Source organism: Linepithema humile, chromosome 2 (assembly GCF_040581485.1).
Source record: "Linepithema humile isolate Giens D197 chromosome 2, Lhum_UNIL_v1.0, whole genome shotgun sequence".
In the NCBI taxonomy this organism is placed as follows: Eukaryota; Metazoa; Arthropoda; class Insecta; order Hymenoptera; family Formicidae; genus Linepithema; species Linepithema humile.
Window position 1 is genome coordinate 30,977,310 of NC_090129.1, and position 23,647 is coordinate 31,000,956.

The 23,647-nt window shown below is 38.3% G+C and overlaps 1 protein-coding gene across 19 annotated transcripts in view; it reads right to left on the minus strand.

Annotated features, from left to right (window-relative positions):
• The window catches only part of lap (like-AP180), a 32,173-nt gene that overhangs the window by 7,200 nt on the left and 1,326 nt on the right, over positions 1-23,647 (minus strand). The window contains exons 2-18 of one of the 19 annotated variants that reach the window (XM_067350158.1): positions 10,020-10,162; positions 9,864-9,939; positions 8,736-8,750; positions 8,200-8,302; positions 7,890-8,098; positions 7,672-7,778; positions 7,555-7,596; positions 6,979-7,073; positions 5,175-5,346; positions 4,834-4,953; positions 4,630-4,753; positions 4,380-4,469; positions 2,978-3,754; positions 2,046-2,166; positions 1,757-1,865; positions 1,188-1,259; positions 25-297 (exon numbers count right to left, since the gene is read on the minus strand). In XM_067350158.1, the coding sequence (XP_067206259.1) occupies positions 34-297; positions 1,188-1,259; positions 1,757-1,865; positions 2,046-2,166; positions 2,978-3,754; positions 4,380-4,469; positions 4,630-4,753; positions 4,834-4,953; positions 5,175-5,346; positions 6,979-7,073; positions 7,555-7,596; positions 7,672-7,778; positions 7,890-8,098; positions 8,200-8,302; positions 8,736-8,750; positions 9,864-9,939; positions 10,020-10,162 (2,639 nt within the window). In that variant the 3' untranslated portion in view covers positions 25-33. Of the gene's footprint in view, positions 1-24; positions 298-1,187; positions 1,260-1,756; positions 1,866-2,045; positions 2,167-2,977; positions 3,755-4,379; positions 4,470-4,623; positions 4,766-4,833; positions 4,954-5,174; positions 5,347-6,978; positions 7,074-7,554; positions 7,597-7,671; positions 7,779-7,889; positions 8,099-8,199; positions 8,303-8,735; positions 8,751-9,863; positions 9,940-10,019; positions 10,163-23,647 lie in introns of all 19 variants that reach the window. The other 18 variants (XM_067350157.1, XM_012366014.2, XM_012366017.2 and 15 more) reach the window with 18 other exon arrangements.

The window sequence follows — 23,647 nt, forward strand, 5'->3', positions numbered from 1 at the left end:
AGAATGGTAAATGACGATAGGTACCTAATCCCTTCACAGAGCACCAAAGGGATCGAGTTGGACAGCATTGCCTTGTGGCTGAGCTGCTGCAGCGGGTTGGGGCTGCTGCTGCTGCTGCTGCAAGTTAGTACCGGCCATCATGGGATTCGCGCCGGGCATGGCCATCATGGGCGCAGCTCCTCCCGCAACCATCATACCGCCACCGGCGGCGGAAGCACCTGGGATAGTGCACATCATCGGTCTCATACCCTGCATACCTTGCATGCCCTGCATGCCCATCGGCATACCCTGCATACCCTACAGACACCAGAGAGCGAGAGAATTGAGATGTATGTACAAAAGGAAGCGTGTGCCTGCGAAAATTTAACGCCTCCCTCAACGTTAAAATAACGGCGAGACCGAACGGTCGAATCATCATTATTGGATTTAAACGATAAAAATTTTAACGACGGCTAGAAAAAAAAAAAAACAAATTTAATACTCTTGATCCTTACTCTGGCGAACATTTTCGAGCTGACTGCAACTAATATTTGATAGAATTATAGCCGCAAATATTGAATAAAATGAAATAGGTAATATGTGTATATTTCTTTTCTCCAAATAGGTTGGTTCTTCTTCGATTTTTATTTGCTTTGTAAAAAGTCTCTTCATAGAAAATGTAATGTAGCTTAATATATTCCACAAGTTACCTGCAGATCGATAATGAATGTTTTATAAATCACAAGAATACTTGACGTAAATCTAAGACTTATCTACGTTGTCTACGTTACAGACTAATGTCTCAAGCAGATCGCAGCCAGGATCTCAAACCAGTTTGCAGGAATAGAAATTACTGCGACAAAGTATCGTCTACTACATTCTCGAAACGTGCGCTAGTGGTACATGTCGATGCATAAGCGTATAATGCGGGAGCCGTAATGGGGTGTCCAAGTGTCGAATTGAATCGTTATCTTCCGACGATTCTCGTCGCCTCGCCTCGTGAAGTAGAAATTGGTAATGCGATTTGTACAATATGGTTGTCGTATTATTGACAAAGTGAGTTAGTGACAATTCGTGTTATCGCACACTATTCTTGTTACAGGGACTTGAGTGAACTGGTGAGGTGGACTGGTTTGGTGTTTTAAACGATTCGATTTGTAAAACATGTGTAAAACGAAGAACGCTCGCGTGAACGTGGGGGAACTTACCATCATCGCGGGCTGCGAAGGGAAAGCCATGGTGGTCGCGGTCGTGGGTAGCAGTTGCGTCATTCCTTGGCCCTGTAACACAGCCGGTAACATGCCATATGCCGCGCATGCATCAACACTCACCTAAAGGATGCTAACTGACGGGAAAACTGACACTACGATATTACGAAGAGCGCGGACGAGTCCCACGACGATGACTTAACGGTAAACTTGCATAGCTGAACGTTCGTGAAATGCTACTATGTACTCAGCACGTCGCTCTAACAAAGCTAATATAATTTACTGGTTCGCGCGATAGGGAATTTCTACGATCCGGGAAGAAATTTGACAAAACGGAGAGAACACCATGAGGAGCTAATAATCTACGGAAACATGTACGAAACAGTGGAAATCTAAGCGTGGTACGGAAATAATCTTCTATTGAAAATTATAAAAGTTATTTCTCGAGGGGGAATAATACATAGCGACGGTCGTGTGTGTGCCTTTGTGTATTAACAACCAAAAAAGCGTGCTGAGAATACTCTTACTACAACAACGAGACCGAGGAAGAAGACGTTGCGGGAACTCACCATGGGCCGGTAACCAGCACCAGTGGTAGCTGCCATTGGTTGTGGTGACCACCCGCCAGCAGGACCGCCCGTTTTCGCAGCGTTCTTTGGTGAATTCCATTGCATTCCTCTGCAAAATGAAGAAATTCATTACTTCTCCGGAAATTACGTAAACGTCTAAAAATATTTTTATCGTTGCAAGTTATTCACAGACTTATTGACGTTTTGTGAATACATCTATTTTAGAAAAATCGACAGAACTGAACTCATATTGCATTTACGAAATAAAATTACTCGCAATCGCACTTACTTCACTTGCTGCTGGGCGCTCTTGTTGATAGTCAAGTTCTGCGCGAGGCTAGCAAGGCTGCTGTCCAAATCTCCAGTCAAGACCTTACCAGTACCAGCTGCGTTGACCGGTTGTCCCGCCGCTGAAATACAACATAACGTTACCTCAAGATATTCGTTTGGATGAAATATTCTAAGCAATATCTACGTCAAGCAAAGCCGTGAATACGAAAACTCAAGTAGGATTTAAAGCAAATTGTTGGAATTTACGGATTTAAAGAATTAAGCAATGTACTGTCTAATAAAAGGGATTATTATAAAATATTTAGTCCTAAAGAATCCTAAACTGCCATCAATCTGAATGACAATGTGCACCAAATGTAAACAGAATAGCGCGGCTGTACATATTGTACAATCAATTACAAGTGGCAACATGCAGATTGTTACAAGCTAATTGAATTACAAATGCTGTGCGTAAAATAAAACTAACGATCAAGGGTTATCGCGCGTTCTAGCAATGATTAAGCAGAATGACGCAATTGTCTTTTCTCAGCGACTTTTATCTAGACGTTATAAATAACACAAATAAATAACATGGGCGCGCTTATCTACTCGTGCGCGTGCTAAAAGTACACCAAGATTATCTAACGTTCTCACGTGCCCAATTGTAAACATTTATCAGCAAAATACACAGATCGCAAAAGAATCTCCCCGACAACATGAAAGTCTACCAAGCGTTTCGTTTAAAAGGCGTCTTTTACAATCCGCGGGTGTCATCTACACTACTTCAGCTTTAGGCTTTTGCGCTGTTTAGGATGCGATACCGTGACGCAATCGGGCCAGAAAGAAAAAGAAAAGAGGAAAAAAAAGAATCAATGGACTCGGCAAAGGGGAAAAACAGCGAGTGCAAATCTCATGCGATTAGCGTGGGCTAGTTTTAGGCATTCCCGTCACCTGACATCGGCTGCTTTGCCGGCGAACCGTACCCCACGGGGACTTGGGCTTGGGTAGGGATACCGTAGCCGACGATCGGCGGCGCACCGGTCATCATGGGCTGGCCGGCGGCCTCGCCGTACATACCGGCCGCTGCCGCCGGCGGCATTTGTTGCTGCTGCATTTGTTGCTGCTGGGCCGCCGCAGCTTGCTGCTGCTGGACCATGGGCGCTGGACGCGACGGAGATCCACCCAGTGCCATACGAATACTGTCGTTGAGATCGTCGAAGGCGCTCTTGCTGGTAGGAGCGCCCGAGGCCGCCGCCGTCGCTGCCGCTGGCGCCGTCGCCGACGCTTGCCTACCGTGCGACGCTCCGCCGTCGGCGGCACCGACGGTCGAAGACAGTGCACGCGGTGCGGCACCGTTCGCGGCGGCAACGGCGGTCGCGGGTGGCGGTGGTCTAGGTGGCGGCGTGGCAGTGGATGACGGTCTGCCGACAGCGACGGCGGGCGCCGCCGCCGACGCCACCACCTCGGCCGCCGCGGCGTCCCCATCGCCGCCGTTTGCGGCGGTCTTTAGCATCGCAGCGGCGGCGGACCCGTCACCCCCGAAGAGATCCGCCTGACCGGCACTGAAGAGATCTCCGCCTGGCGCCGGGTCGTTTACCGCGCCGGTGTTTGCATCGAAGAGCCCGAAGGCGGCCGCGTTCGCTGCCTGTTGGCCACCGGTGGCACCGAGGGGCGGGAAATCGGACATGAAGGGATTAGGTACGGATGCGGCCGCTCCTGGGGCGCCAGCTTGCGCAGAAAGTGATCAGGGTGCATAAGTTAGCTTGTTTTTCTTTTCTTGCCTGTCGCCGGACAGGGTAACAACGCAAAGTGCCTTGCGATTGTTATACCGTGACCCGTTAATAAGTTAGTTAGAGAAGAAAGAGAGAGAAACGCTCGAGTGCAACGTTAATCCGATATTAGCGCTCGGCACGCGATAGCATTCCGTCGGTACTGACACGCGTTAACGTTGCGTAGAATGCATTTGAAAAATCTACCGAATAATCAGCGGTACATTGCATCAAGTGTACTGTATAAAAATAGAATTTTGCCCGAGAACATTATTCTATTGCTATCTGTAACTGTACAATCGCTGTTTTATTCGGTACATTTTTGCCCATAGCGTTAAACGGTATGTGTGATCGCTCAGGCGTTCCAAGTATCTAAAGTATAAGATGTATGATGCAAAAGTATCATAAAGATGGTCGCAAAAGTACTACGACAAAAGGAGAAAGAGAGATGTACAAGATGGCAGAAAAAGAAAACGAAAGTGCACAGAGTCTCAATCGTGAAAAATGCGCTCATATGTATAGATGTATATAATCCCTCCGCTTATATGTATATCTACAAATAATTTCCGCAATAAAGCACTTACTAGATTGCTGATCCTGATTTCCGAATACGGAGGAAAAACTGTTATCTGTAACAAAGTTATTATTTGCTGGTGGCGCAGCTGGCGCGAAACCTAAAAAAAAGAAAAAAAAAGAAAAAATGGAAAATGGAAGAAAATGAAAACCAAAGGCAAAATATCATAATAAAGCGCGGTGACGAATGAAGCAGCGATGATCACCGAGACTATATATATATATATAGATATCGATTTAAGCACTCGTGCTCACCAGTACCGTTGGTCATCCACATGTTGTTCTGCATCTGTGCGGCCGGTTGTGCAGCAGGCGCGCCTGGTTGCGGTGTCCCGAACATGTTCGCGAACGGATTACCCGCCAGTTGCAGTAGATCATCCGACGCCTTTTGCGATGACTGTAAGAGTTGTATTTCAAAGTTTGCATTGTAAAAAAATTACTAGTTAAACACAAATACGAACGTACCTGTTGATTATCAGACCCTGGCACGGCACCGAACAAATCCACAATCGGTTGGTTGGCATTGTTGGTCGGCGAACTGAGGAAGGGATTTGTGCTGGTGCTTGATGGCGACTGTACTTTTGCCTGTAAGAAATACATATATTGAAAATTAATACTGCCTTTCTATTCGAAGAATATTCGAGTAATGAAGAAAATAAAAGGACGAGTCGAAACATTTATAGATTAAATAGGAAGTAAATTGAAAGAATCTTAAAAATAAATAGCAAATCTCTGAGCTTTGGCTCAATTTTCTTCTGTCATCTTAAGTTAAATATCTTGAATGACAGGATTTTACGAAGTAATACCTTATACTGATTCATGGCGGCTTCCTCTTCCGCAAGAGCTTGCTGTCGCAGTGCTTCGTCGATGTGGCCATTCCCGGTTTGGTCGAGCCGCGCGTTGCTGGCCGCTGTTCCGAACGCGTTACTGGTGGAAGACAGGGCGGACACTCCCGACTTTACATTGGTTCTATTGCTGCTTTTGGGCGATGATAGGATGTCGGATGTTGGTGGTGTCGATGGACGGAAAGAGAGGACGGACAAGAAGAATACGGAAGGTCCGTTTCAGCGAGTTCGTAAATATGTGGTGAGAAAGAGAAAGAGAGAGAGAAAGGAGCGTAAAGGAAAATTGATAATTGAAAACAAAGGAGAAGAGACAAACAAAAAAACAAAAAGACAAACGGTGTAGTACGTATAGATGTAACAATGCGTAGAAATGCATAGTGTGCATTACCACTCGCACGCTCGCACGCATTCTCTTTTTCTCTTTCCTCTTTTTCGCTCATTCACTCGCCTTCTTTTTCCCCCACTTCTTTTCCTACATCATCTAATATACACATGCATTTATTGGTGCTCTACCTTTTGTAAGAAAATGTAGCGTAGGCCTGTGTACTAGTCAAATCATATTACGTATCAAATCATATGATATTAATATGAATACGGTTCAATCATTTTAAGCGTTTGAATTTTTAGCGTGCTACGATGTAATATCGGACTCGCTACGATAATAAAGCCACTTTGTGATCGTGATAAATACATGTGTGCATTAACATGTGTTACACAATTCTCTGACAAGTAGTACTCTTCACCATTTCGAATTATTTTCACAATTAAAAATCTTGATAGATTAAACGTGTTTCACAGTAAATAATAAATGTACAATTCATTCTACACATTCATCATATGTTCCACAAATCTCGTTACAGTCACACCAATTAATATTATTCTATCAATTTATCAAATTTCAATTTAGTGTACAATCGAATTAAATGATGCATATTGTTAGTCGCAATTAACAATGATTTATCATAGCGTCCTTAACATCCACTATAGGCTATATGAAAACTACGCCAATTATCTAAACATATTATTACAAATTTATACATGCAATATACACGAGCGATCAATTGGATAGCGCAATAATCACAGTCACGCTTTTTGGCGAAAAATACGCAAAAATACATAAATGTATCAAAATTGGGTACCAAATTTAGGGACATAGCATAGGTACCTAAAATGGGCCAGGATACAAAACATAGGTATGTTTCAAGTATCCTATAACTAAATATTAAATATTGGAGAAAATCAACCTCGTATCTCCAAGGTGGATTACTATTAACAAATTTTGCAAGGTGGATAACTTCGGAAAAAATATATACCTTTCCAAAGATAACGCTAAAAATTAGCTCTTTTTCCAGATTTTTTGCCATTTATAAAAAAAACAATAATGATGAATGCTTAATATCTTATGGGCTTAAAAATGAGGTAATTATGATATTTGAAAAATAAGAAACGCATGATCACACAATCTGTGTCGTAATCTTTTACATGTGCATGTGCGATAAACATATTGTTTAAAATATTCATTTTAAAAAAGTTAAAAATGTGCGGGAAAGTGTTTTTGATCACTGGGTGTGAAGAAATGTACAATGAAACGAAAACGATGGACTTTGGGAGAAGTATATATAGAGAGAGAGAGAGAAAGAGAGAGAGAGGGCGGTGGGAGAATTTTGATTTCGGTAGCATTCAGCATAGGAAGTTAGAATTATCCCTACATCGATCATTATGAGAGAGTAAATGAGTCGGATAAATAAGAAGAAAATCGACATACCTTGCCGACTGCGTAGGTGTGTTCGCGGCGGAGCCCTTCTTTCCTTCCAAAGAAGCGAGATGTTGCTCCAAGGCGTCCAGTAAACTGCTCGGTGCCTAGAAAACAATTCTCTAATTATTCGTAGAACACTGTTAAACTTCTCCAAAGAGGTGCAAGAAGGAGATCAGCGCGGTGCATTTGGTCTAGAAAACATTTTTCTAAACTAAAATGCATGCATTTATTCAGGAGATTCTGTCAGTCATAAAGAAATTGCAAAGATTTTCCGATAAAAAAGCGATTGGTACTTATAATCGGTTTACAAAATCTCCCGAATTAAATATCGCCAATTATCTATGCTGCTCTATGCTAGACCACACTAACTCTACCTCATTAAGATAATCAGTGATGTTATTACCTGTCAGTAATGTACAAGAGGAAGAAACAAACGAAAATGTTACTTTATCGATTAACTATCATAACCTTCTCGCTAATTAATAATTATTCTCCGAAATAATAAACGATAATTAAACAGGCCCTTATTATCGACAGATTATAGTAGAATGGCGAGATAATAAACGGCACTTTGAGCGCACCCACCTTCGTCAGATCTGGTATGTCTCCTTTATCAATGCCGACATTCTGTAAAGTAAAGATACGCTTAGTCGTGTCAACTCCATTAACTATTTTCACGTTCAAATCGTGCGTGTAACTTACTTCCGCGACTTTCAGAAATTCCCCGACCCTGTCCATGCGTATAAGGAATTTTTTGTAAAGGTCTAAAGCGTCCCGGCATTGTTTCTTGTTCATGTCGAAGTATTTCTCTGAAAGATCATAATCGCAGTCGCCGATTAGAATTTGAATTAATTATTCCACCGGATTTATGGATACGCGTTTATTATACGATAGAAAAAGAGCATATTGAATGACGTTACCTAACAGATTAATGATGCCGTCATTATAGCAGGCGAATAACCGGATAAGATCTCGAAAGAGGAGCATGAAGGCCATGTTTATGACGCCATTCGTGAGGTCGTTAGCCGTGCAATCGAATTCCAACAGTGCGTCGAGTTGCGACTGCAGCACCGGCAAAGTTTTCAGCAGTTTCTCGGCATTCATTGTGCGTAGAGTGCCGTCCTCCTTCCTGTAACATCCATTACGCAACGATGATTAATTCTCTCTTATCAAATGCAAGAGACATATAAAATATGAGAGATTTGAAAGGAAAATGTTTTTAACACGCACCCTCTTTTCACTTTGCAGAAGTCAAACGCTACCGTTCTGTAAGAGAGGGCCTTCTCGTTGAGGTATTTGGCGTATCGCCTGATGAACGGTGACATGTCATATCCTGATGTAAAAAAGACGGCAATTAGTCACGTTTATTCATGCAAATATCGGGCACAATAAAAGCATTAATGAGCAGCGTCACGCAACAATACAGAAAAGTGAAATTAGAAAGTCGGCGGTGCGCCGGTGCGGTTGCATTAATTTCATAAAGTTATATAAGCATGCGTATCGATTGAAGCCGATTGGAAATTAAATTTTCTGCCAAAACGTACGCTTAATTATATACTTGTTTATAGCGTTCGCACCGCGTTGTAATTTTCAACATAAATTAATTAACACATACATTCACTACAGTTATATAAAGTACGTTAATTTCTTTTGTTTCTTTACTTTTGCAAAATTAACATCAATCGACACATAAATAAAACTGCAAAGCGCCGTTAGTGTTATTAACGTAAAACAAGAACAAGGTGTGTTTTGTGATTAGAACTCACCCACGCGTATTCCTGCTTCGTGTCCAAAGAGATAGAAAGTTAGTCCAGGTTAGTAAATCGTACACATAGATGCCAGAATACATGGAAAAGAGAAAGATTCGCATTTTCCATATGGATGATAGTGATACGATGCAAGGAAATTAGTCGGATGGAAACTTTTAAAATCTGCATGAACAGGAATTTCATGTTGTTTTGCTAAACCGTAATTATTATCTAAGTGACTCCGATAATCGCTGCCGATCGATCTTTATGATTAGTGATCGCCAATCGGCGATCGAATTAAAATTAGATTTTTCCTGTAAATACGTACTCGAAATATCCGCGATTGATTATTCAAATTACGACAGATTGCAATTTCGCATGCGACGCGTGCATATTAAATCATCCCGCTCGCGTATCGGAGCTTTCTGGTAAATGAATATCGGAATGTGACTTTTGCGGACGAAAGTGTGGAAAGCCGTGCGCATCGTGCTGCGATGAGTGCATCCTTCTTCATGGTTTTATTAATATGGAAATAAAGATTAATCTTTCGCTTTCCAGATGAATAAGTCGTGTCTTTAAATTTTAAATAACGAGTTATTAAAAAATTTATTACAAGATTAGTTCATCAATTATGCAGTATGTTCCAAAATTGGCGGAAAGTGGAAAATCATAAAGTTGCAGTCAATTTTTGTTAGCAGAATCACTAATAATATATCATTAATTATCACATATAATGATTTCCTTTTATAAATTGCATTTAAGAGATGCAAAAAAAATAATAAGATATCATTCGTCATAAAATTTTTCTATAATAAATTTTGTATTAAAGATTTTTCTCGCAAATTTTAATTATTTTCTTTTAAATGAACTATAATAAACTTCAAATTTTACTATAATGGAATTTTTGTTATAAAAAAATTTAATCTCCAGCACATTTTAATTATTTTTCTTTGCAAATTATTAAGATATGAAATAATAATTAAATTTATTTGACGCGTTGCGAAATATTCATGAAAAATTTGCGGCAAAAAATTTCGATAAAAATATCGTTATCGTGTTATCGTTTTCCGTCAATTTTCTGAACATCCCATGCATATCTCAAGAACCGTGAAGATCCGCTGATACGATCATCCATGAAGTGATTACCTTGTACGCCGCTCTTGTCGAGAAAATTGCTAAGTTGAAACGTGCTGTTGCTGGAAGCGAGATACTGCGTGAACCTCTGTAAATAGAAAATTCATTTTAGAGCAGGATAGACACGAGCGTCTCTTGAGAGTCAAATGAGAGCCTAAAGGTAATTACCTCGTTGCCGTAGCACATCATGTGATGCACGGTGATCAGTGCTTTGAAGACTACCGTCCAGTTTGTGTTCTGTGAGCGCTCTATCAAGAGGTTAGCGAGCTGTGGTATGGAGACGTTCGGCTCATTGGTGCAATGAATTAAATCTGAAACGAGAAAAAGAGAGTTTATTTTTGACAATTCCAAGGCTGATATTTATATTTTCTCGAAATAGGTCGATCTCTTTCAGTTTCGCGACAAAAAAGAGAGAGAAAGGAGCAACGGTCACACCGGTGCGAAATCTTGCATCACGAGCGAGCAACAATGAAGCACTGACCTCAACCTTATAAGATTACATCAAAATTTACATACGGTATAATTCACAATCATCGCACCAACGACAATGCGTTGTATTGATGTATTATGAGAGCCTCTGGCAAACTCATCTCGTTTCCTTCGAGATCTTAGATTTCAAGTCCTAGTTACAGCGAAAATGGGTTTTTTTATTCGTTACATGTACACTTTTATACGTTCGGCGATTACACGTGAAAGTGCGAGGTAAAAGCGAATTAATGTTGAACCGCGAATACAACAAAACATGACCGCCTAGCGTAGCCTATTAAGTATAATTAAAAAATCTTCGGCCTCTTTTCTCACCTAAACTCCAAATGAATTCTGAATTTATTCGAAAAAGTGTATCGTTAGAAGTAAAAGACGGAAGTAAATGCTAAAGTGGAACAGCTAACTTCATTCTCGAAAATGGGAGAGAGAAAATTTAACCGAGCCGTAGAATGATTTTGAATTATTCTAAAGTACAGATTTCAACATAACTGCATGTAAATCATTTTTCAAAAACATTTACCCATTGTACTCTTCATACAGAAATTCCAGCTGCAGTTTTCAACGCTCGGATGATTCAGATATTCACATGATTCAAAGAAATTGGATGATTCAGCATTTGCGCGTACACAAGCGATCAGGAATACTATCCATATGAAGTTGTACAAACTTTCGACAAGTCAGGATGTATGCATCGCATCTAGATATTCGCACAACGTGCATAAAACTGTGATAGTTTGGCACCCCTGACAATAAGTGTTTTTCGACCAATCGCAATGCATAAATACCTAGGCATGCTCTAGTTGTCCAATTGCTTTGACGCGTGAAATTGCAGTTTTAGACAATTTTGAACTTGGAACGTGCGCATCGTGTCTAGATATTTATGCATTATGACTATTGGCCAAAAAACTGAAAGTATATTTTTATTATATAAACTGTATATTCGTGATCGTCGATGCACAATTATCTTTACTTCGTATGCATTAGATGCATAATCAACTAATCGTAAGAGGTTAGCGAGCTGTGGTATGGAGACGTTCGGCTCATTGGTACAATGAATTAAATCTGAAATCTTAATATTTTAATAATCTTAATAAATCTTATAAATCTTATAAATCTTAATAATCATCACAATATCGTAACTGTGATAATGTACTTAGTTACGCCATAACGATTAATCTCGGCAGCAAATAATACGCTTACTAACAGACTAAAAGAATTGAGTAACTTTTCACTCAACAGAATCTTTACTAAATCACATTAATTTATAAATTTATAAAAAAATGTACATACAAATTCATGTAATTTAATAATAATAAGCCGCGATGACCTAAACGACTTAAATGAGAAGTTAAACGAAAACAAAGATTTAATTACAGAGATACAATTATAATCTGAAGGTAAGATTAACTTTTTAACTGATTAGATAAATTTAATATTGACATCTCAGTGATGAATTGTTTACATAAAATATTTAAGTTAAAGAAAATTAAGAATACTTTTTAAAATTGAGAAATAATGATTTATTTAGTATTAAACTAAAATTAAAACTATCGTCTAAATGCAGCAGATAGCTTATCAGTGTGGCTGAAAATTTCAACTAGATAAACGTAATCAGCGTATTTACATCGAGTTAATCAGATTTTTCATTATCTAGAATTGTGGTTACAATTCGTTTCATAAAATTGCAGGTTGGATTCTATTCTAAATTGTGGATCGTATAAAACGAACAACAAAAAATTCAATATTCAAGCGATTGCGGCCCTCTTCTGTTCGTCGAGGAGCCTAAAAATGGGTATAGCCGATACTATCGATTTTAGTGGCACGACGGTAATTCCGACTTGTATATGCCGAACTCGAAGCTTGCCACGGAGGAAACGCACGCGATAACGCCAATCGTGCCGACTATGCCGACGATGCCGACGACGAAGTGGACGATGCCGAGTGACAATCTACGCAACGTCAATCGCGATTGATTGACGAAAGTAGCAGACGCGTCAGAAGAGAAGCGATAATACTGTAACAAGGTTAACAATCGTCTGGTTATATGATTTCATCACTGATATAGTGACCTACTCGGTTATGAATTTGGCACATAATTGACATCGATAGTAAAATGCCAAAAATTGATGTGCAAAAGTTTACAGTTCGTTCAGTAAATTAAATTAAAAATATCTCGGCTGTTTTGGTAATTTACTTTTTCAATATTTTTCTCTCTCTTAATCAAGAATTCATTCTTCAATGATTCAATAACAATTTTTTCGAATAAAAACTATTTTAAATTTATAAAATAAATATTGAAAAAATAGTGCAGTAGAAATGGCTGTATATAAAAATAAAATATGTCCACAAACTAATACACAATAAATCTCAACATTTCAATAATATTCAAACAATGCAAACAATATGATATAAATAATAAATTAACGTTTATCGTGTAAGCGTTTAGCAACGAAAAAACTTTTATCACCAAATAAGCCTGCATTTAAACTGAACATGCATTCATAGTTATCATATGATATTTGTTCGCGCAGATATGCCATTGTAATTTTTTCTCCACTCGAAGAAGAGAGAAAGAGGCTACATTTATTTAAGCAGCACGGAAAAGGCGCGGGAGTTAAGCAATGTTTTATCATGGACGGTTTCCCACGCCTTTAAAGCATCTCTCTCTCTTTCTCTTGCCCGACCGATGATCCCGCAATATCGAAGTCACGACGAGAGGGCCTCGAACGAAAGTGCAACGCCGGGCGAGCGAACGGAGGGGCACTGGATAAACGCGAATAAAGCAGTGAATCAGCAGCAGGCCACGGACTCTATTCATTCGACGGGCTGCAACATTTCCATATGGTTATCGCGCGATAACTCGCTCAACGTTATATCGCGCGAAAAATTCTCTAATTGGCGAAAAAACTCTATAAGAGTGGAATATATTGTATTTTTGTAAACAAGAGCATGATAATTATTTTATACGCGATAATTATCCGCACGCATTAGTTGCCATTTACAGAGTGAAACACAGGATGGAAACAATTAAATTCCTGCTTAACCATTATGATTTCTTGAATTGTTTTAGCTTCCTCTTAATGTAGTGTTTCCTTTCTTAGAGTGCACTCTTTAAATAATAATAAAGAATAAGAGAGAAGTAATTAACAGATTAATATAGAGCGCAGGATAAAGTCCGTAAATTCCTGAATTTATGAATTTAGAATCTCATTTTATATGTAAACAGGATACGGCGAGGCAGCAGCTAATGGAGATATGTCTTAGGGGACACATTGCTGCGTTAAGGGAAAATTGCACTTTGCAATGAATGCAAAAGTTGCATGCGGGAGCGCAATGAGTAGTCGCGATCCGTCTCGAGCGGCGTGTTGCTCGACCTTGCGTTGCTTCCCGTTCTAATTATACCATCCCAAACACGAACGGATTTAGCGGCCAAGTGGCGTCCGCGTTGGCACTGTCGTTGACTGTCAAAAGGAAAACATGTTCGAAAGACGTTCATTCAAAGTCGCGCGCGAGGTCGGTCGATTCACGCAAATAACGCGCGTATCAATTTTTATCGCTCCTACGCGCTGCGCGTGAAACAGGTGCGAGTTTGCGGAATAAAAATACGCATCTGCCAAATGGCAAGTCAATTACCGATAACGACAATATGCGATATCAAGAAAGAAAGTTTTAATATTAATGAGCGCATCAAAAATGCTGCAGGGAGCATTAAAATATCAGTTATTTGCATGCAAAAATTTCAATATTATTAATATTATATATATATATATATATTTCCTCTTATTTATTAGTATTTTAATAAATATTACTATTAAAAAATAAACTAACTGAATACATACTAATATTTGGAAATCGCAAAAAATTATTTTATCAATCGTAAAAAGAATTTGCGTTTAATTGAATGTTTGTTTAGCATGAGACCGTAGCTGATAATATACAGCCAGCTTTTAATAAATCCCCCGAGATAAGCCGCGCGATATTAACAATCGTCGGAGGATGTTAAATATGAGCACTGGTAAAAACACAATCGCTATCTAGACGAGCTAAAGGGGTGTGCATCGACCAACTGACTGACCGCATGTGTATCTCCAGATGCGGACGGGGGCGTGTACGATAAAGCGTTTTGGCAAAACGAGCGAGCGATTGCAGCCTGCGAGCTTACAAAGACCAAGACTGTCAAATGAGAACACCACAAGAGCTTTCCGATCGAAATTGAAGCATCGATCGTACGAATCAAATGTACATGTACGATATCCCACAATCTCCGATCTAAAATTTTGATGAAAAATTTTCCACACTATTTAAGGTCTGTTTTTTGCAGGAGAAATTTCACGAGATTTTTGTCGGAGTTAAAATATTAAAATATTACGTTGTATATTAAGTAAAAATGTGATACACATGTTATAATAATATAATAACCAACTACATTAAAATATTAAATCTTGTTAAACATAAACTTCTCCGCTTACGCGTTTAACTAAAATTTTCATGAAGTATAATCCAATATTAAAATATTCAAATCTCCTGTAATATTAAATATCGCACTTTTTCGACGAAAATTTTACAAAAATTAAATATACACAAAATTTACTAAATATAATTAAGAATATTAATAAAAAGAGCTAGATTTGTATTGATCTCAGGATGGAAATATACATGTTTTTCGTCCAACAACTTTTTTCTCTGAATACATTTTGAAATACGCGATAAGATATCGCTACAACTGATTCTCGCTACTCCTCGTCTCCTTGCGAAAAATGATTTTACGTCACAGTGTAACACAAGCTTGAGAATATGGTCAGCCCTTTTTCTCGGATCAACGCGTGGCCATCGTATTCTCGGGGTCACAACTCGTCCCTGATATATTCAATTTCGCGTTTTTCTCTTTTCTTTTTTTTCACGCGTCGCGACTTCCTTCTCTTCGTTCTCCAGTATCAACAGTCTCGGTTTACAAAGGCCTCTCTCGCGCGGGCAAAGTGCGAGCGATGCATACATACACACAGTATGCCGGTTATATGTAAATTTAATCGAGCGCAGTACGCGCGGTATACCTATTCCGCTACACGCTCGAATTCTCTCGCGATTATAATCGTAAAACACTCTCATATATTCACATCCCACATTGCCGAGTGTGAAACGCGGCAGCTTTGTTTGTTTGTTTAGCGCGTTAGAACACTATTAAGATACCCCGAATACGAGGGAGAGAGGCGGGGAGAGAGCTACATTCAGCGTCTTTGAGCGAAAAGGCGAGAGAATTTCATTCTCTCTAATCTCTCTTGTTTATATCTCACATTTCTATTATGTTAATAATGTGCCATTATTATTTTATTTCAAATTAATTTTGTGTATATTTTAATTTTATCGAACAGAATATTAATGCGAGTTTAATTTCTTTTGAAAAATTCTATTAAAAACAATTTTAAAAAATTTCGATATAAAGTTGTTAGTTTCAGATATATTTTTTAGAAAAATAGAACCGTGATAGAATGTACATTTGAACATTTAAACGAAATATATTTAAAAAAAATAACATTAATGATTGAATATATATGTAGATAAAATATTTTCACAAGAAAGTTTCTGGAATTTCCAGACTTTCCGGTTCGGTTTTCACAACGTTATCTTCACCGTTCGCCATGAAATCTTCCATCAAGTTTGCGTATCTTATTCAAGTGCCATTGGCAAAAGGATGCATCGCTAAGAATTCAAGCAAAGTGCACTCAATTCGTCGAAATCAACGTCGACGACGATGACAGCGTAAATATAAACGGCCTGACTTGATGAAAGCGCGATAATAGCGCGGAAGGCACGCGTGGATAAATTCCATTTTCGAGTAAGTGGAGCGTACGATAAGGAGCGATCGATTGCAAATTCGATTTGGCCGTGAACGGCCGTAAATTGCGAAACGACGGTAGACTGCGTATCGTGACGCAATCGATGCATCGCAGACAATTTCTACATTCATACGGTTAGTATGTCATGTCTTACTATAGTATAAGCGATAGGTTCTTTTTCGAGACAAAAGGAAGTTTGCAAAGTTTACTTGCTTTTCCAAGTTCGTACTGTATTATATTATTTGCTCTTTTTATATTAAAAAAAAAAGAAATTTTAAACTTTAATATTACATCAATATAATTATATTAAGAAATTTTTAGTTCTTCGAGAAATAAACAACAACTTCGTCTCAAACTTTGACTATAAGAAATCACTTCAGATTGGTCGAGAAATTTTTATTAAAATTAAAGAGTCGGTTCTGGACGATCTATATATCGAAATTTTATTTTTGGTAGACTTATATGCGTTCGACAAATAGTACTAGAAAGAAGAAATTTCAGAAACGCGGTCACTGCTCGCTCTTATCAAAGATGCCTTTCAGACATGATCGCTGCGCAAGCAAAAAATAATATTCTTCGAATCATCTCGCGTAATAAAAGGCGCGCTGTTATTTTTCCGTGCGAAAAATAGAAGTGTTATCGATTGACCTCTCGTGTGCATTGATACACGCGAAGCAAGGGGGAGAACGTTGACCGTGACAACCACGGATAACTTTAATCCTCAGTCGTTTAGTGAGAGCCGCAATTATTTCGCTTAAGAATCGCAAGCAATGTCGAATGACTTAAATTACACTCCGAAAGCATCCACTAATTGGCTGTATAAAAAAATAAATACGCGTGCAAAAAAGATACTTACATTCGCAATATTAAGGAAAAACAATCAAGAAACAGTGAAAAACATGAAATAAAAACGAGGTTAAATGCCAAATGATTTCGAGATACTTTTACATCATTTCTTGTCGTCGTTAATTTTTTAAAACTTAATTTTGTCCCATCATGACTCTTCATTAACAGTCATCCCAGCTAATTTTCTTTTCTCGTTTATAGTAATAAATATTACATAATCTGGAAAGGGACGCGGCAAAATGTTAATTAAACCAGGCTAATTCGTCAGGTAAAGCAAGATTGAGTCTGTTTTCTACGTGACACAGCCCTACTTTTACGGGACATCGTGTCAGGTTCGCGCTGCAGCAGCACGGTACTATCATCTGTATCGATCGACCCCTCCGCTGACACGCCGTCCGACAGAACAGAACGTTGACCGTGAGGGACGTGAATGGCTTTAAAGGTCCATTTTCGCCAATCGTTAAACGCTCATCTACATTCGTGATGCGCTGCGACAGTGCGAATGAACGCACCGAGACTGTGCAGCGGGAAAAACACCGGCCTTGGAAGGTGCGAACGACCTTAAAGACCTCTTTTTGCGCGGTTCGAAAGAGCGGCGCCTTTTTACGTAATTTTTCATCGCTCGTGAGTATCATTTTATCAATTGAATATACCCTCGTGCGCGCTGATGCTTCATAACGGGGAAAAAAAAAAGAACGCCGACCGTGACGAGGAAATCACGGAACGAATAGAACGCGCAAGAATTGGAGTGAAAGAAAAAGGCTCTCTTTGATATAAAATCACGGTGTTCAAAGTGAATGATTCTAAGAACAATCAATGTCATTATACGGCTCTGAGAAAGAAGAACATGTGAATGAAAGAGCTCAAGAATGAAACTTTTATTTTATGTAAAAATGCGGAATAAATTGTGAAAAGAAAAGCCACAACGTATTATATTTTTTTAATCTGGGAAATACAAGTGAATAATATAATTATAGAGAGCTCTCTAGAAAGTAAAAATTTTATTTCTAAGTTATTTAAATATTCGGAATAAATTAAAAGTAGCTTATACATCAAGCAACATTGGAGCAACATATTATAATTTTTTGAATTTGTATGTAAAATTTTACGATCGTAATTTTGCGATGGTAATTTAAAACGCGATATAAATTTCGAAAAATGATAATCAAGATAGAACCCTAAAAAAAAAGGCAAAAAATTCAAACGTAGAGATCGGTAGTTGAATTTCTGACTTGCAAAAACAAGCCACATTTGTGCGTTTCGCGGATGATTCATCACAAAATCATTTCGCACTGTGCAATATGTGACTTAGCACCTGCCCCTGCCACTTCCAAGCCACAGAATAGCATTTCTTGTTTCCCATTCGATAGTTCATTATAACGTCTGATTATCACATAATTTAGCGCTCGTCCTTCTGTCTTCAAGCCGCAGAGTGACATTGAATGTTCTCGATTCGAGTTGCTTCACGTGTAATCTGCAACGCGAGAGAAAGAGAGAGAGAGAAAAAGATAAATAGCGACCGGTGAGAGTGAACAACACTTTCGAAATAACGTGGAGATAGTGATCATCAGGCCGCGACGCGTTTTAATTATCCGTCTGACGGATACGAGTCCCGAGAGAAAATCGTTATGAATTTCCCGGCGTACATTTCCACATTTACTCCATATAAGATTTTATAAGATAGAATATACCGTGTATAAATATTCACGAAGAATGCACCGTTAAATCGGCATTGTATTAAACCGACGTCACACATTGAATCGATATTGAATTAAATCGACTGGTATCAAAACCGTGGGCTTCATTGTGCAGTTTCGCGCCGTACAGCGCCGTACAGCGTTTTTATCAGATCGAATCGGCGCGGTTGCAATATGCAGCGACTATAAATATCGGTTCGTATTTTGCTTATCGTTCCGCATTTCGTAACGCAGCGCATATTTTACAATAAAAAATACGTCCGACATATAATCATTTTTATATTGTAACGAAAAGTGAAACGATGTCGTAAACCAAGTTCGAGATCGGTGTAACGTCGAGTTCAATTGCGCAATCCCGGCGATTTTCGCGGCTATCGCAGATTTACGGCGTCGGATATCGGGCTCGGCGTGACGATTCACGCATATCGATTTCTATTTTCGTAACAAAAAGACGCGTGGCACGTGAACGGCTAATTCGATGATTTTCGTGCGGAATAACGCGAGACGAATATCGTGTTGTCGTGTTTCCGCGAGATTATTGATCGGCCGGTAGAACCGACTTTGTACGTCTCTCGGCCTGGCAAATCACGAGGATCGAGAGTGCCTGTCGAGGAAAGACCTGCTATTTATTAATTTCTTGAATCGTCGCGTGGCGCAGGTCACGGATCTCCCAGTTTAATGGTGCGTTGGCTCTGTCTCTCTTGCCCACTGGCGCACCCGTTGCGCGAAAGCTGGTTCGTTACGCGAATCCCCGAGGATTCAAAAGGCAGAAATTACTCGATAAGGTCGCGGCATAAGCTAATAGCAAGGAGAGAGCTCACGAGAAAACTCCCAACATTACGCGGCGCGAAAATTTCCAGGCATGATGAAAAGAGACAATCGTGTCGTCGGTGATTATGCTATATATTATGATGCTTGCGCAACCTAAGTAAGAATACGCAATTTGCATCGTGCTATCTTTCACATTTCAACATCGAGTAAGATTACCGATCGATATGCTTTCCAATTAATGACATATATATATGACGCCTTGATAATTATAAGTTAATTAATATAAATATCAACATACAATTAATCCAAAAATAAGATAATTCTTCAATTCCAAATTGTTGTAGATTATTTAATAATTGTAAAGAGACATTTGTGATGCTTTTTATATTAATAAAACTTGTCATTAGAAATACATCCTATACATCACAAAGTCATTTAAAATAGATTGGAAATATCGGCCACAATAATTTCCGGAGATGATAAAGCAAAAATCTACACTTTATTCTTACATTCTCAGTTACTGTGTTACTGTAAGCTTCATCACGCGCGCCGTATAGTATGTCTCTCAATAACAACAAATTTAAATTAAATTGATGGAGATTTCCACGCTGACAAGTCTCACAAGGACTCGATAGTAAATATTATTCGATCACAAATATATACGTTAAACTACAGAAACAAGGCGTGATAAATAGCGAGTCGGAGAAGAGGAGTAGCCGATAATCGCATGCTTGGCATGAAAAATACTAGGGCGTGCTCGTTTAAATTAGAACAGGCTGATAAATTGGAACAAACGCTAGTTATCGCGTTCTTATGATAGCAGCCTAAAAAACATAATCTAAAATCTGAAAAATTTATTTTATCACAGCGAGGTAAGAATATACACGAGACTTCTCTCAAAGCAATAATTCTGTTGTAAGAATTCGAAATAAACTTTTTTGGCACACCCTGTAGATCTATAAAGTGTTCCGTGCAACTACGCGCCAGTGAGATCGATAAATTAAATGGGACTCGGAGGTTCGTAAGGTTTCGCGACTTATCAGGTCAGAATAAGGTTTTGGAGATAACTATTCGGGGAATACCTTCATTTATTATTATCAAGACATTTCTTCGACGTTCACGAGACATATTGACAATTTACTTCGAAAATCTTTCAGAGGAAGATACACAGATATAAAGGAAACATGACGAATTCATGAAATATCAGTTCGTGGCAAAAGAATATGAGATGCAAATATGAAGAAGAATGTATATGTTACATTCGTATAAATTGAAAAGCGATAAAAATCCTTTTATCATTCAATTTAAGAATAAGCGATATATTCTTATATTTTAATATAAATCACATTTTTTAATATAATTGAATTCAATTTTAGTAAAGAATTAAATCTTATCTACAGAAATATGTAATTTAAAAACTGTGATTTTATTCTTATATTCTAATGCATGTTGTGCTACATTGCATTCCTTCTATTATAATATTTATTTCAATTATACTCTGACGCACGCGAGGTATAAAACACTGCAAATGCCGTTAATTTGCAATGAGAAGACGCATCGGTGAGCCGTCAAAGGATGACATCACTCGAAAACGTTTATTTTAATTAATTGAATGCACGCGAATCGCGCTAAATCTCGCGAATACGAGATTTGCCGTTAACTCTCTTATTCAGACAGCTACCTATTTTCAGATAAAAACAAGCCTGTCAGATAAGATGAATATCTCTTCATTCAACCTCACGACGATTCATTCTAAAACACGTTTCGAACACGTGTATGACCGATGTTCTCTCTATTAAATAATTATTCCAATGAGGATTGGCTTCTCTCCGCGCGATCAGAAAGAGAAGTCGAGCCCTGGTAAGGGTGAAGGCTGCGATAGACGTCAATCGATTTTACTGAATGCAGTATGGGAGGTTCATTGAGATACGCGTGCTCGCACAGGGTCAGATCGTAGGAGGAAAGAGAGGAGGAGAGGAAGATAGGGGATGAAGGCTATCAATCGACCACGAGAGTCGCCGTCGCTCCCGATATCGTTTCGTCCACGTTATAACGGAAGGAAATTACCAGCGCGATATGTGTAATCGTCAAACGACCGGTATGACTAACGACCGAACGTTACTACGAACGATTCGTCAGTGTGAACATTATTCATTCGTTCACGTGCGAAAGGAGAATCGCGGCACGAGGTCTTCCCTGTTAATCTCAAACACGGTAACGTATACCGTTGTGTGTACATAAACCGTGTACATTTGCACAGTTAACGTATATTTTCACAGACGTAAAGTTTCACACTAATTTGCGTTACATAAATTTTAATTAACGAAGATTTATATTACTACAAGGTTATAATTAACTATGAAATGCATAAAACTTTTTTTTAATCTCTTTGCAAATAATTATGATTGAAGATAAATAAATTGCTCATAAATAACTCAGAATAGCATTTAAAAAATTTGATTTTATATAACTATTATACAATTATGATATCGAATAGTTTGAAAAGAGTTTCCGCTTTTATTTATTTCTATTTTCAAGAAAAAAAACTGGAAAACTTTTAAAATATATAATTATATATAATTTTGTATTACTTACTGTATGTAATATCATGTAATATTAATGTTTTATATAATTATTTCTTATCTAATAAACAAAATGTTTTAGAATAATAAAATTTTTTCATGAACAAGAATTTTATCATGCTTCCTTCACATCTCTTTTTTCATTTACACACCATTAACACGTGGCTCGAATAAGAATGTTCTGCCTCCTCAGTTTTAATTAATTACCACCCCTTCTGGGACTAATTCTAACGTAAAGTTCAGAGCACTAAAGAACACTCTTTTATCCCTCTCGTATAGATTTTTTCAAATCAACTATTTTCCACGTTTATTTGTCAAATAAATTAAATTTAAATCGACTTTTAAAACTCGGATATTGGCAAGTAAAAAGAGTAATGATATCACTTTGATTATTCAATTATTTGTTTCAATGCTGAGAATTTATGCGAGTAATTTAAATCATTTATTGCTGATACGAATATTGTCTGCTTTGTCTGCCTTTATTCATGCGAAAATGCACTTCGAAACTTTTATCATTATCGACAAGACAAATACGGAAAAAAATGATCAGTGTTTCAAACGCACTCCACTTAATTCAAGTACATTTTTTACACTCCACAGACGCAACACGCTGATTATCTCAAAGTGAAAGATACGTGGCTTTACGTATCGCGTTCATAATTCGAATCATGGGCAGCATTCTCAGATTGTGTAAGAATGACATTTGCATGCGAACGCGCGCGATCTTTAAAAGCGTCTGCACGTTGGAATTTACGTCATTTTCAGGACAGATCCGAATGTCTAAAATCGAATTGTCGCTTGCGAATATATACCGGTGAACAGGCCGATTCGTCGATAAATCAGTAGCTCCGTCCTTATCCATCGCACTTTCTACACTTTCCTGTACTTTCTTCCGTTTCCTTTCTCTCTCAGTAAGGACGAGTCACACTTGTCTCGTTCTTAGCGCTAAGAAAATATGTGTGTCGCGGAAAGAAGAAAATATTTATTCGTGTGATCTTTAACGCGCAGTGAAAAAATATGTGAGAATATTATTATGTTGTTGTTATTAATATCTACTCAATATAATATTCATAATAAATATGATTTACTTTTTTGCACAACGTACGACATATTAATGATCGCGCGAATTGGAGGAGTCTCGCCCAGAAATGGAACATGCGTGTAGCGATGTGTCCTTTACGATATCGTATACTTTGTATACTTCGATATAAATTTCTTTTCTTACTGTACTGTTACTTCATCAAATGCGTAAATATACATTCACTTCGTCTTCAAAGTTTATGAGGAAAATAAAAAAGGACAAACCTGTAGATTCCTTCTCAAAACAGCCCGCTGCATAATTGCTATTATTACATTGCACGTTTTGCAATTCCATCTTTCTTAACCACAACTTTTCGATCGCATCCTTAACTACTTCTCTGATTTGCACAATTGTATTTTTATCGTAAATTTTCATAGAATACAGAAATCGAGTGAAAAGTATGTAATAAAAATTGCATAAGCGCGAGCTTGCTTCAAGAATTAAATAAGTTTTACAATTGAATAAATAATTCAACAATTTTAATTATTATTTAAAGCAG